Source organism: Pipra filicauda, unplaced genomic scaffold, assembly GCF_003945595.2.
Source record: "Pipra filicauda isolate LSUMZ 115617 unplaced genomic scaffold, ASM394559v2 scaffold261_size1826302_pilon, whole genome shotgun sequence".
Lineage (NCBI taxonomy): Eukaryota > Metazoa > Chordata > Aves > Passeriformes > Pipridae > Pipra > Pipra filicauda.
In genome coordinates, this window is record NW_024104378.1 from 550781 (window position 1) to 564704 (window position 13924).

The 13924-nt window shown below is 54.1% G+C and overlaps 3 protein-coding genes across 6 annotated transcripts in view; 1 reads left to right on the top strand and 2 right to left on the bottom strand.

The window, feature by feature from the left end:
* Positions 1 to 1025, bottom strand: part of GALNS (galactosamine (N-acetyl)-6-sulfatase) — a 44032-nt gene extending 43007 nt beyond the window's left edge. For all 3 annotated transcript variants that reach the window (XM_027719756.2, XM_039382220.1, XM_039382221.1), the window contains exon 1: positions 915 to 1025. In XM_027719756.2, the coding sequence (XP_027575557.1) occupies positions 915 to 1010 (96 nt within the window). In that variant the 5' untranslated portion in view covers positions 1011 to 1025. The remainder of the gene's footprint in view (positions 1 to 914) is intronic.
* A 37-nt stretch (positions 1026 to 1062) lies between these two features.
* TRAPPC2L (trafficking protein particle complex 2 like) lies at positions 1063 to 4423 on the top strand. Its single transcript, XM_027719760.2, has 5 exons — positions 1063 to 1146; positions 2349 to 2521; positions 3243 to 3330; positions 3434 to 3513; positions 4265 to 4423. The coding sequence occupies exons 1-5, from the start codon at positions 1114 to 1116 to the stop codon at positions 4308 to 4310; spliced, it is 420 nt and encodes a 139-aa protein (XP_027575561.1). The 5' UTR covers positions 1063 to 1113; the 3' UTR covers positions 4311 to 4423.
* Positions 4424 to 5132: 709 nt separating this feature from the next.
* PABPN1L (PABPN1 like, cytoplasmic) lies at positions 5133 to 10232 on the bottom strand. 2 transcript variants are annotated; one of them, XM_027719758.2, is made up of 8 exons: positions 10184 to 10232; positions 8960 to 9134; positions 8729 to 8837; positions 8201 to 8265; positions 7654 to 7760; positions 7494 to 7581; positions 7256 to 7386; positions 5133 to 6871 (listed from the first exon to the last, which is right to left on the bottom strand). In XM_027719758.2, the coding sequence occupies exons 1-8, from the start codon at positions 10201 to 10203 to the stop codon at positions 6832 to 6834; spliced, it is 735 nt and encodes a 244-aa protein (XP_027575559.1). In that variant the 5' UTR covers positions 10204 to 10232; the 3' UTR covers positions 5133 to 6831. The 2 variants fall into 2 exon arrangements, with proteins under 2 accessions (XP_027575559.1, XP_039238157.1); XM_039382223.1 differs by lacking the exon at positions 10184 to 10232 and having other exon boundaries at positions 8960 to 9215.
* Between the last annotated feature and the right edge of the window lie 3692 nt (positions 10233 to 13924).

Sequence of the window (13924 nt, forward strand, 5' to 3'; positions counted from 1 at the left end):
AAGCTCCCCAGCCTGTCCCCCACAACAAGCACTCTATGGAGCTGAGGGCCCAATTTCCCTCAGAATATCCTGAGTTGGAAAGGACCCGCAGGGATCATCAAAATCCAACACTGGACCTGCACAGGACACCCCAGCAAACCCACCCTGTCCCTGAGAGCATTGTCCAAATACTCCTTGAGCTCTGGCAGCCTTGGGGCCGTGACCACTGCCCTGGGGAGGCTCTTCAGTGCCCGACCACCCTCTGAGGGAAGAACCTTTTCCTGATATCCAACCTAGCCTTCCCCTGACACAGCTCCAGACGTTCCCTTGGGTCCCACATTGAGCCCTTCCCAGAACCTGCCTCTGGGGACAAGCACTCAGCTCCCCCATGGCCACCAACCCCCTCACAGTGACCAACATCACAGAATCACAGAATGGTTGGAAGGCATCTCTGGAGATCATCCAGTCCAAGGCAGGGTCACCTGGAGCAGGTGACACAGGAACATGTCCAGGTGGGTTTGGGATGTCTCCAGAGAAGGAGACTCCAGGCTCTCCCTGGGTAGCTGTTCCAGTGCTCTGCCACCCTCAACGTAAAGAAGTTCTTCCTCATTTTGAGGTGGAACTTCTTGTATTTTAATTTATGGCCATTGCTCCTCATCCTGTCGTTGACAGGACAGAGTCTGAGACTGAACAGAGTCCGAGACCATCCTGACACCCCATGGAGATATCTGTATGGAGAGGTGAGACCCCCTCCCTAAGTTTTCCTTTCTCTAGACTACCCAGGCCCAGCTCCCGCGGGGTCTCTCTTCACCAGGGAGACGCTCCAGACCCCTCACCACCCCCTCCCTGCACCCTCACCCCCCCCGTCCCTGCGTGTCGCAGCCTCGCGGGGTCCCTCCCTCGCGGTGACACGGCCCCCCCGTGCCCCTGCTCACGTCGTCCATGAGGAGCAGGAGGATGTTGGGGGCGGCGGCGGCGGCGGGTCCCAGGGCCCAGCACAGGCACAGCGGCCGCAGCGCCGCGCTCGCCATGGCAACGGGCCCCCGCGCACCACGTGACCCGCGGCGGGACACGTGACCGCGCCCCCCGCGCGCGCCCGGGGAGCCACGTGACCGGCGGGAGGGGCGGTGCAACATGGCGGTTTGTGTCGCCGTGATCGCCAAGGAGGTGCGGGGGGAACGGGCCGGGGCGCGTGAGGGGGACAGCGGGGCCAGGTAGAGTCATGGGCCCTGATCAAGGGTGGGGAGAGGGGAGCAGGGAGTCACCGGCAGCTGTGGGGCCTGGGGCTCGGGCAGTGGAGTCTGAGGGGAGCAGCGAGATCAGGTGGGGTTCGAGGAGGGGTGAGGGGCTGGGCCTCAGGGCGTGGAGCATGAGGGGGAAAGGGGGATCAGGTGGAGTCATGGGGTCGGAGGAAGGAAGAGGGGCTGGGCCTCCGGATTTGGGGCCTGAGGGGGACAGGAGGGCCCGGGAGGGTTGTAGGGCCAGAGTGCATCCAGGTGGGGTCATGGGGCCTGATCAAGGATTAGGGTCTGAGGCTCAAGGTGTGGGGTCCGAGTAGGGCCAGGTGGAGCTGTGGGGTCCTGAGTGGGGCAGTGGGGCCAGGTGGGGTCGTGTCATAGGGCTTGAGGGAAGAGGGGCCAGGGCTTAAGCTGTGGGGCTGAGGGGAAAAGGGGGGTCAGGTGGAGCTGTGGGGTCTGGGAAGGGTGAGGGGAGAAGGGCTGGGGCTCTAGTTTTGGGGCCTGAGCGGGTCAGGGGATCGGGGGGGTTATAGGGCCAGAGTGGGTCCAGGTTGAGCTGTGGGGCCAGGTGGGGTCATGGGGCCTGAGGAGGGGAAAGGGGCTGGGTCCCAGGTTTTGGTCCCTGAACAGGAGAGAGGGGAACAGAACCGGGGCTGTGGGGCCAGTGAGGTTGTGGGGTCGAGGAGAGGAGAACTGGGCAGGGGCTCAGGCTGTGGGATGTGAGCAGGAATGAGGGGAGCAGCACAGATACAGGGGGAGTGGAGCAGACACTGGGGGTTGAGATGGGCTGGAATCAGAGCAGGGGCAGTGCAGAGGTGCCCTACAGTGTCCTGCTGACCTGCTGCTGCCAGGGGAGGGGAGGAGTTTTCCAAAGGAAGAGCTGGGCACAGGCTCCACTGGGATAAGGAGACAGGAGCAGAGAGGCCTGAGCCTTGTGCAGTGCCTATGCAAATGATTCTCCTCCCGCAGGGACAGCTCTGTACCAAGGGTCTGGAAGGTGTGAAGGGGGCTGTGAACATAAAATGGTTAAATAGCTTCTGACAGCAGCAGCTCTTTGAGTGAAGCACTGTCAGGGCACCGTCACTGATAGAGTGGCAAGTCTTGGTCAGTGTGATTTGTTCTCCCCCTCAGAACTACCCCCTGTACATCCGGAGTGTCCCTACGGAGAACGAGCTGAAGTTCCACTACACTGTGCACACATCCCTTGATGTTGTGGATGAGAAGATCTCAGCCATGGGTAAAGCCCTTGTGGACCAGAGGGAGCTCTACCTGGGGCTCCTCTACCCCACTGAAGACTACAAAGTGTATCTTTCTCCTGCCTTTTGCCAGGCCACGGTGTGTTTAATTTAATGAACACAAAGCTGCTTTCTCCTGCTCTTGCTGGACGAGTGACTCCCAACAGCCCTGTGGGTCATAGAATCATGGAATGGTTTGGGTTGGAAAGGACCTTAAAGCCCATCCAGTTCTATCCTCTGCCATGGGCAGGGACATCTTCCACTAGACCAGGTTGCTCCTGGGTTTTAATAAACTGGGTGTTTCTTCTGAGTGTCTCAGGTCGGTCCCACTGGCTGATGTTAGATCTTCAGGTCTCTATGGTCTCCCAAACAAGTCCTACAGGCAGAACTTCATAGAATCATGGAATATCCTGAGTTGAAAGAGACCCATCAAAGTCCAACCCCTGGCCCTGCACAGGACACTCCAACAATCTCACCCTGTCCCTGAGAGCATTGTCCAACTACTTGAGCTCTGCCAGCCTTGGGGCTGTGACCCCTGCCCTGGGGAGCCTGGTCAGTGCCCAGCTACCCTCTGGGGGAAGAACCTTTTCCTGATATCCAACCTAAACCCCTGTGGCACAGCTCCAGCTGTTCCCTCTGGTCCTGTCACTGGTCACCAGAGCAGAGATTGGTGCTGCCCCTCAGGAGGAAGTTTCCTCACATTTCCTCTCTCCAAGTGCATTCCAGCCTGGTTTTGGTGATTTTGCCAGGCCCTGGTGTGCCAGCAGCACAGTCCTTAACACCTGCACAGGTATGGCTATGTGACAAACTCCAAGGTGAAGTTTGTCATGGTGGTGGATTCCTCCAACACGGCCCTTCGAGACAACGAGATCCGCAGTGTAAGTGCAGCAACCCAGAGCCACCTCACTGCCTGCGCTCCTGCCACTCACCCATGCAGTGCTGAGAAGCCAAGAAATTAATTCACTTGCAATCCCTTTTCAGATGTTCCGGAAGCTGCATAATTCATACACAGACATCATGTGTAACCCTTTCTATAACCCTGGGGACCGGATCCATTCCAGGTGAGCGGGTTTTCCACACTGATCCCTATGTCTTTGTCACCTTTCTGGAACTTTCAGGGTACGTATGATTTAACGCAACCAACCCTGTGGTGGACCAGTTCAGGTGTGTTTGCTCTAAGTGCCTAAATAAGAATAGCTATGTTGGTTTTGGGCCATTTCTGCCTCATAGAAAACTTAAAATCTCAAAAAAAATTATATTGAACTCTCACTCCCACCTCAGAACTGGTGTTAAAAACATTAAGTCAAGAAAACGTATTTTTTCGGGAGCAACATTTGCCTGTTTCATAGATAAATATGAAAATATAGGTAAATAATGGTTGGATTCAATGATCTTAGAGGTCTTTTAATGGTTCTGAGTATTAAAATACAGATAAGTAGAGCAGGTTAAAGAGTAAACAACTGCACTTGTCCAAGGTTTATCCCTTGGTAGGACAGGCATTTAGGACATATAATTCCTCATGTGTGAGGAGGGCCAGAACTTCCCATTTCTCATTGTAATCTCACAAGGAATTTTAATGAATTGGGAGTTTCTATGGCCTAAACAAGAACCACTTTTACACTTTGCAGAGGCAGGTCTGCAGCCAGGATAAGACCTGTCCTTACCTCAGCTTAACTAGAAGTCATTAATTACTCAACAGACCATGTGTGCAGCTTAGGGAAAGCCAAGCAGAGACACTGTGGTGTTAACAAAACCTCTGCTGTGCAGAACTAGCTGCTCCCTTTAATAATCTGTGTTTATTTCCTTCTCCAGGGCTTTTGATAATATGGTGAACTCCATGATGATGCAGGTGTGCTGAACCCTTCCCATCCCACTGTTGGGAGCATCCCCCCTGTACCGGAGCAGTGATGTATATATTGTCTTCTGTATAATATTTTAATCTGTAAAATAAACTTGACACCTGCAAAGTTTGCATGGATTTGTACTCAAGCAAACCTGAGTATAGCACGGAATTCACTGTTCACAGAATTATGGAATTGTTTGGGTGGGAAAGGACCTTAAAGCTTATCTCATCCCACGCCCCTGCCATGGGCAGAGACACCTTCCACTAGACCAGGCTGCACAAGATGAGCTCAAAGGTCCCTTCCAACCAAAATAATTCTCGGATCTTCCCTTCCCAGGATGATTTTTGGGTAACTCACTTTTTGCTGTTTTCACCTTGCACCTCATCCAGACAGCCCAGGCACACTCCACAGTGATTCCCAGCACAGGTACAGCTGGAATAAATCCACCCAAGGGATTAAGCCATCAGGATTGCACAACTGCATGGCTCATCCCAAACTAATCTCTACTAGCATCTCCTCCCCTGCAGCTCCCTGCTGCTCCAATTAAAGACTCCCCAGTCAATAGCAGGTATTTATATAGAATAAAACACAAATTGGACTGGAAAAGCATCCCAAGTTCTTCCACCACTACAAGGTGATACAAGCAGGAGTAGGCACTGAGCAGCTACTCAGTGCTTCTCACACACTTCTACTCCAAGTCTTTCATGCCCCACAGGCAGGAGCCTGTGCTTCAAGCACCTCATCAGTTAAAAATACATAAATCAGCTAAAAAAAATAGAGCCACACAGCTCCAGAGGATCCAGGGAGCCTGGAGAAAGCCAGAACTGCACATGAAGTTCACACAGCAGGATAATTTATTTTGAAAACAAGTGACAGTTACAATACTTTCTCAAACAGAACTTAAGTACATTTAATCAACAATAATCTGGCAAATCAGGGGAGATTCAAGCTTCTCCCACTACCTCCACAGGGCACAGCTGTGCACTGCTATCCCAAAATATTTTAATTTAAAAATCTTTACTGTTTTCACTCAGAGACAGCAGCTCTGCATTTCCTCTTCCACAGTCCAAACACCCCAAAGTAGTTTTTTTATTAAAAAAATAAGTCTCAAAAATTTACAAACCTCCCAAACAGAAGCACTAGAAAAAGCTGGTTTATAGTCTAAGCCTAAGGGTAGCTCAAATTAAGGTCAGTCTCTGCAGCACTGAGCGCAAAATCAACACAACATGAAGAGTTAAGGCCCCAAGCTTTTTTTTAAAAAAATCTAGAGATCTTAAAGGGAAAAAAAAATAAAAATCAGTGGGATTTTTAGCCTGGCAATGCCCCCTGAGCTGTGAAAAGCTGCTTTAGGAGTCGGTTGCATCTGCTGCATCTGGGTTAGAGGAATCCTAGCCAAGGATCCCAAAAGATTAGTGGGAGAATTACATAATAAAATCCGTTTCCATGCAGAACTTCCTCCAGGAATACTGTCTGCTGGTGTTGCCAGCCCTGCCTCTTCTAACACAAAGTTTTCCCTTTAAAAACAAGTGGTTTCAGAACTCAAACACAAAATCAGCAGGAAAGGGAAGAGCCAGAACCTTGTTCCCTGGTCCCCCCTGTGGTGCACTTTGATCCCAATCCTCCAGCTCAGCTGGGCTCACACCATCCTCAATGCAAATCCAGAGCAGGAATGATGGTGGGAATAAAGAGGAAAATCAGACCAAATTTGAAACAACAGAGGTGATTTTGTGATGCTGCTATTGCTGGAAATAAAGTCAAATGAAAAGTTGGCAGTTCCTTTGTAGATTTGGAATAAAAGCAGGAGGGAGGGAAGAAGGGGTTGCTGACTTCCAAAATAAAAAGGGGGGTTTTGTGACACCCAGGTCTTGTTTAACCACCAGAGATACAGAGGCTTCCAGAGAATTAGCAAGGGATTTTTTTTCTCTGCCCTAGATGTATAAAGGCAGCAAGCAAAAAACCAGACCCAAACCACATCAAGTTCCAAGAGCAAGACCAGGAAACCACGGGGCTGAAGGAAAAGCTCCCCAGCAGTCAGAGCTAGAGCTGCAAACCAAGACATTAATTTGGAAAAGAAAATGGTCTTTGGAAAGGTCTTTAGGATCTTCTTAGGAGAAGAGAAGGCAGCACTCAGCTGCTGTAAGAAGGGCTGGCAGAGCTGAGGGAGCTTGCTGGCTGAGCAGTGGGGTGGAGATCACCTGGACAGCCCTTTTCCATGGGATGAGAAGGAGACTTGATGGTCTGGGAGAGCTCTTCCCTTCCCAGGACAGCGTTCTCTGGAATGAGCCTGTTCTCGATGCAAACACAGTCCCCTGAGCTGAGGTGAGACGAGCCCCTCCTGGGATTCTGGCAGGAGGGAGCAGATTCCATCTTCCCTCCCACAGCCTGGCACAGGGCTCACCAGTAAATCCTCACAGCCAGGCAGATGGCGTTTTTTAAATTAATCTGTTTTTTGGCTTGGGTAGGCATATTTTTAAATCTCTCCCAATCCCATCTCGTTTCAGTCCCATTGGCATCACCAGGGCAGTCCAGTCCTTTCTAGTATGGAAAATACCAAGGCAGCAGCCTTGCCCGACCCCTAAACAGGAACAAAAACAACATCCTAAAGCACAGGGCACCTGTTCCCTCACCCCTCCAAAGGCTGGGATTCATCCTTCTGCACCAGCTACCCCATACCACACCCCCAAAACCAGGGGAGCCCCAAGCCAGGCACAGCTCTGGAACTGGTCAAGACTGGGACTGCAATGCACACCCACCATCCCCCAAATCCCTCCAGGGACAGAGGGGCAGCAGCAGGTTTTTCCAGGTGTTCCTTCCTTCCAGAGCCTTTCTCCATTCTCCCCATACATGCCACAGCGGGAGGTGCAAAGCCAGGACACTGAGCACGGCCAGAGCAAGGGGTAACCCCATCCCAAGCACAGTCTGCTCCATACATAAGGAATCCCCCTGCTCAGCCACTCACCTGTACGTCCTCCCTCGCACCCTGGGGTGCTGCCTTCCATAGTAGCCTCCCCACCGAGCTTGATAGTGGCCCCGGTAGCCCCCACGGTCAGTGGTGCTGATGCCAGGCATGTTGGTCCTCTTGGGAAGCACCTGGAAGGAGGGAAGGGCTGTCAGAGCTGGGATTTGGCACAGCCCAACACACCTGGGGCTGGGAGGGGAGGGTGGGCACAGCCCCTGGGGCCTCACCCAGCTCTTACCTTAATGACTCGTCCCCTGAAGACGCTCTCGTCCAGCTCCACCGCAGCCTTCACAGAGCTCTTCTCCTCGAACTCGATGTAGGCGTACCTGTGAGGGGACAGGGTGAGCAGAGCCCCAGGGACACCCTGGAGACCCCCAAACCCTGCACACAGCACTGACCCTTTGGGGTGCCCTGAGAACTTGTCACAGAGGATCGTGACCCGGTTGATCTGCCCACAGCTGTTGAAGTGAGATTCCAGCTCCTCCGCCGTGCCCCCGTAATCCACCTGCAACAACAGTCCAGGCCCCCCAGCTCATGGGTCTCGGATTCACAGCCCATCACGTGAGGCAAAAGGCCCAGCTGGCTCCACTTACACCTCACCACCACAGCTCCAGCATTTCCTGAGGGTCATGAGACCCTCCCAGTGAGTGTTCCAGCCTGGAAACACAAATCCAAGAGAGCCCAACCCCGTTTTGAGGGAGCAAGAAATACCACACAACCCTCAGCCTCCAGAGGAGTATTTTGGGGAGCTGACACTTGCAACAGAGGATCTGCACGTGGATAAGAATCACAGGCAGAGGCTGAGCCATATTTCCAGTCTGGGCTGGGCAGAGAAGGAACATTTGGGATGGGACAACCCAGCCTTTGGTGGAGGGCTGGAGCATTCACCCAGGGATCTGGGACACACGGCAGCGGGAAGTGCTCTGCTCCAGGGCTCCCACTTACATTGCCCACGTAGATGGATCGCTGGTCAGCCTCCACCTTCTCCTTGGCTGTCTTTGGGAAGAGACCTGTGGAAAGGAGGGATGCTTTGTCACGGATAGAGTGGCAGGAGCCACGCGGCAGAGGGATGTCTGTCTGTTTGTCGAGGTCTGCCCCCAGCATGGCCACCACCGAGCTGCCACACTCCAAAACTCCTCAGATCCCTGGTCGCATCCAGGTGTACCCAAATCCCCACACTGTTGCCTCCTCCTCCATTCCCTTGCCCCTTTTCTCTTCAGTGACTCCTCTACTGGGGCTGTTGGTGCTAAACTCAATTACTTACCTGAATCAAATGTAATTAAATTAATTTATTGCATCTTGGCCCACATAGGTAGGAGGTAAGAGCTGATATAACCTGCATTAGCACCATGCCATGCCTGGATCCCCCTCACCCTCAGTCCCAAGTGCCCAGAGAGGCAAAGCCATGTGCTCTGGCTCCTGCACCCCAGAGGTGTCCCTGGGGGGACAGCAGCACCCAGGGACAGCCCATACCTGCCTCTGAGCTCATAAACAGGTGACTCTGAGCTTCCAGCTGCAACTCCTTCAGCTTCTCGTCCTCCTTCTCAATCTCCTGCAGTTTGGCTTTGATGGCCTCCAGCTCCTGAATCCCAAACCAAGACTGGCATGAGCAGCACACAAAGCAGGGACACCCCAGGTGTAGAAAGTTTCCTACTTCCTTCCAGCACCAAGGAAAACTGGTTCCCTGACCAGGAAGGCACTCACTGGGTCCTGCACAGGCAACTCCTGCTTGCTGTTCCCCTCCAGGTGGCTCAGGTCTGAGTTGTCATCTGCTGCCTTACACAAAGCTGCTATCTCTGTCACGTCCCAGGACACGTCCTCTGCTTCCAGGGACAGGGAGTGTTGGCACCAGATGTCTGAAGTGTCCAGGAAGAAAGGACTGGGCAGGACAAGGGGCAAAAAGGCACTTAACAAACAAAAAGCCATTTAGCATGGAAGCTAAAGCAGAACCTCAGCCAGGCAAAGGCTCTAAGGGTGTTCCCAGCAGAAGGATGAACAGGTGACATTAATGCAGCTTGTTTGCCGTGCAGCAAGACTGCAAAACTGCAGGAGTGAGGGCAACCAAGAGGTCTTCAGTTCATACTGAGTCACTTCCCAGCTCAGGAGGGCTACAGAAGGGAACTGGAAGCACCTTCCCTCAAGTGACAAAACCCCAGGTGCACAGTCCCCAGCCAGCTGGCAGGGAAGGGAAAGAGAAGGCAGGACATGGCCACCAGCAGAACTCTCAGGCTGCACGGAGGGAGCAGTAGGGAGCTCTGCCTCCTCCAGCAAAGGCAGACCTGCACCCTCCTATGTAGCAATGAACTTGCCACATACAGTATGGAAAAAGTCCTGTCAGAGATGGACTAGTGAGGAAAACAGCTCAAACCTTATGGAAACAGAAGGTTTTACTGTAGTTTAAACATGTCTCAACATGTTTGTGTATTTTCTGCAGTGTCACTGTCTCCCAGACACCCCCGTGAAGCTATTGTCTCCCACACAAGGTGTCCTGAGGTTTCTCATTGGTCCCTTGTTAACCCTTTCCTATTGGCTGTTGACCCCTTACCTGATGGTTTCTTTTGTGTGACCCTGAACTTGTGATTGGTCCCCTTTGACCTTCCTAAAAGCCTTATAAACCCCAACCCCACAATAAACTCTCTCTTTCGTCCGTCCCTCCCTGGTGGTCTGTGGGTGCTCCTTGCGGGGTCACCGGGCCACGTGCAGGGGTGGGGGGAAGGGCATTCACCTCGCAGGTAATGGGGCAAGCAGCATAAGGCCTGGAGGTCTCCCCCAATCTCCCCAATCTGCCGTACTCCTACCCCCCAAAGGAGCTCACAGAGGGACAATGCTCTCCCACCTGTGCACACGAAGCCGACCCTGCCCCATCCCGAGAGAGCCTCAGTAGCTGTCCCCGAGCTGTGCCCGTCCCGGAGCCCTCCCCGGCCTCACCTGACCCGACCGCCGAACATGCTGCGCGGAGCCGGCGGAAGCTGCGCCCACGTGCGGATTTCCCTCCACTACGATCGGCTCTGGCACCGGCGCGCCAATTTCACACATCAGCGGCCAATCAGAGCGCGGCGCGCGCCAGGCCCCGCCCCGTGCCTGCAGCGCGTGGGAGGTGGCCCCGCCCCGCCGGGACAGGGGACTGCGGGTTCGAGACCTGGGGGCGGCAGCGGCCTCCGCCTGGGGATGACACACGTTGCCAGCTGGAGGCACGGCCCCTCCGGGGTTGGGGAGTCGCCCCCGACCCTCCCAGTCCACCGACCCCACTGGTGGTGCTAGAGACTGCAACCAGGTCCCAGCACAGGGGGAGCAGCGAGGCACCCCAAGGGGGGACACATCCCTTTGGGTTCCCTAGGGACACACCTGAGTCCCCCTGCCATGGACACCTCTCCTTTGCAGTGTCCGACCCTGGGGCTGTAAGGAACCCCCCAACCCTGTGTTGGGGACACCAGGTGCAGGGCATTGCCAGGAGCAGGAGGGGAGGGCACCCATCACAAGCCCAGGCTATGGAGCCTCCAGTAGATATTAAATTGTCTTTATTACACAGATACAGAGTTAAGAACAGACATAACCTGAATCATAAAGTTTACATCTTTCACAGGTCAAACATACAGTACACTTAGAGAAAGCAGGGAACAGCAAGGGGAGGGACAGCATGCCGAAGGAAAGTCCTACCACGTCATCTCTCAGGGCTGGCCCCCAAAGCCCACACCTGGCTCTGGTTTCCAGCCCTCCAGGGACTCCTGTGCCCCAGTGCCCCCGTCCCCAGGGCTGGCTGGGTAACACGGGCAGGGCTCAGCCCCGCACGGGACCAGGGAATGGGTGCTGCCCACAGCCAGGAGGGAGGGGGGACACGGGCACCACAGCTCCCTCCGAGGGCTGTGGCTTTTGGTGGCATCAGAGGAGCCCCCGGGGCTGCCATGGCAGTGGAGACACCTCATCACTGTACCTAGGGCCTGGGAACACAGTGGCATCTTGTCCCTGATATCAAACCCACCGGGATCCAGAGGGGTACCCCAAAGAAAAACGAGGGGATTACAGCAGCCCCCAGAGGAGGAGGAGGAGGAGATGCTTGGGTGAGGGTTTGAAGGGCTCTGACAGTGATGGAGCCCAGGTGTGGGACCCCCACTCCAGGATGTCCAGCCTTGCTGGGATGTGGCACTTTGGTTTCAGCTGGAATTTCGAGTTGGGAATGTGAGGAAGGGGCTGGAGATGGGACCCCAGTGCCACGCTTGGCACCAGAGAGCCACATCTCTCCTGCCACCTCATCCAGCTTGGTGCTATGGCCAGCACCCAGTGACCCGGGCTCTGCTTCCCTGTGGGGACACAGACCTGGGACATGCTGTCCCCATGTCCCCACACCAGCCGGGATGGGGGCAGGAAACCCCAGAGCTGTGGGCAGCCATGGGGACCTGGTCTGGCCCAGCCACTGTGGCACCTCGTGTCCCCACACTGCCCCACAACCACCAGGGTGTCCTTGCCCCAGCCAGGCTGTGCCAGCCCACCCTGCTTATCCACCTCCCACCTCCCAGATGCCACAAAGCCACCAAAGGACACGGCTGGGGCACAGCATGTGGCACACATCCCTTGGGCCCCTGCACACCCCTACAACACCAGTTTGGAGTAAAACCCCAGGGAAGCACCCATTGCCCTGACCAGCACCACCACAGCATTGCCCTGGCCCCGTGGCCGCATCGTCCTCCCACAGGAGGACGAAATTTTTTTGGAAATATCACATTTAAAGCTGTCGTTCTGGTTTGGATGCCTGCTGACGCCGCGCCGCCCGTCGCCGCCATCCCCTCCCGCCCTCCCTCAGCTTTTGGTTTCAATGCAAGATTCTGTAGGGTAGTTTTATTCTTATTAAAAAAAAAAAAAAAGAAAAAATAAAAATCATAATAATTGAAAAAAGAGCAAAACAGCAGGGAGTGGAAATGAGAGCAGTCCCTGTGGAAGTGCTCTCACCCGCGGTTTCCCAGCGAGGTGGAGGTAGAGAGGCAGAGCCCCAGCGGAGACACGCGGGGGAGAGGGCAGGGATGGGATGGGACAGATACCCAGGTGAGCAGGGGCATCTGCAATACTCTTATATATTACCTCTTCTCAGGAAACGTAAGAAAAATAGACAATATTACATATGTCACATCATAAATAAAGTGGTCACTGGAGGGGCAACTGGCAAAGCTCCCAGTGTTGGGGTGCACAGAAGCCACCCAGGGGGTGCACCAAGGTCTCAGGGTGCACAGAAGCCTCCCCAGGGGGGCATGCCAAGACCTTGGGGTGCACAGAACCCTTAGGGAGATGCACCAAGGTCCTGGTGTGCAGAGAATCTCCCTGGGGGGATGCACCAAGACCTTGGGGTTCACAAAACCCTACTAGGGGGATGCACCAAGGTCTTGGGGTGCACAGAAATCCCCTGGGGGATACAGTGAGACCCTGGGGCACATAGAAGCCCTTTGGGGAGATGCACTAAGATCTTGTGGTGCATAGAACCCTCCCAGGGGGATGCACCAAGACCTTGAGGTGCACAGAACTCATTGAAGGTGACACACCAAGTTCTTGGAGTGCACAGAACCCTCCCAGGGGATGCACCAAGGTCTTGGGGTGCAGAGAAACCCCCAGGAGGTCTCGGTGCTGGTGGCACGAGGCTGGTGGCACGGGGCCGGTGACATCACCTTGGGGTGTCCCATGCACCAAGCTCTGCAGTGGCCTGGCCCAGCCCAGGGTGACTGGCAACACAACTAACCCAGCCCCAGCCCTTCCCTCCTCTTCCTCCCCTACAGAAAACACATAGGATGGGTTTTGCAAATGCAGAAAAACTACAGCTCCTCTTGATTTCAGGCCTCCGGCTCGCTCCGGACAGTGCCACAGCCCCCTCACCTTCTCCTCATCCTTTATTTGGCAAAAGTCTCTTATTATTATCACTATCATCATTATTATTCATTTTTTGGACCTCTGCAAAACACTATTTACATTCACATTAGCGCACAGCACCGCTGCCTCCGCTTGGAGCCGCCGGACTTTCCATATTGCACTCCTGTCCTCTGCGCTGCTCCAGCGAGGCAAGAATCCCAAAATAATCGATATTGTCTTGGCTGCCTCCTCGGCCAGGAAGGAGGCAGTGTTCCTTTGCCTTTTCCTTTTTTCCTTTTCCTTTTCCTCTTAAAAATCCTTGTGAAACAAATCCAACGTGGGGTGTGGGAGCAGCCCGGCAGCAAAGGGATGGGGGTCCAGCTGTGGGTGGCCCCCGACAGCTTTGGGGAGGGAGAAAAACAAAATCTGTCTTTTAATCTCTTTTTAATTCCTTTTTTTTTTTATTATTCTCTTTTCTTTAATTATTCTCATTTTTTATTCTCCTTTTCCAGGGCAGCGGCGGGCAGAGGTAGAGACGTGCCGGCTCCGGCTGTGCCCACCCGGGCGGTTCTCAGCCCCATGTCCCCCTCCCACACCTCGAGGACTGGGGTTTTATTTAAAAAACACCTTTTTTTTTTTTTTTTTTTTTTTTTTAATAGAAACTCTTTAAAGCCCCCGGGGGCGCGTCCATCCATCCTTGCGGGGAGGGGAAGGAAACGACAACAGAATGAAACGAACTTTGGCAGTGGAGAGACGTTTGGATCTTCCTTGGTTTTGGATTTCCTTTGGAGCAGAGGTGAGTCTGGTCTGTTCTTGGCTAGCTAGCAAGGTAGTTACAGG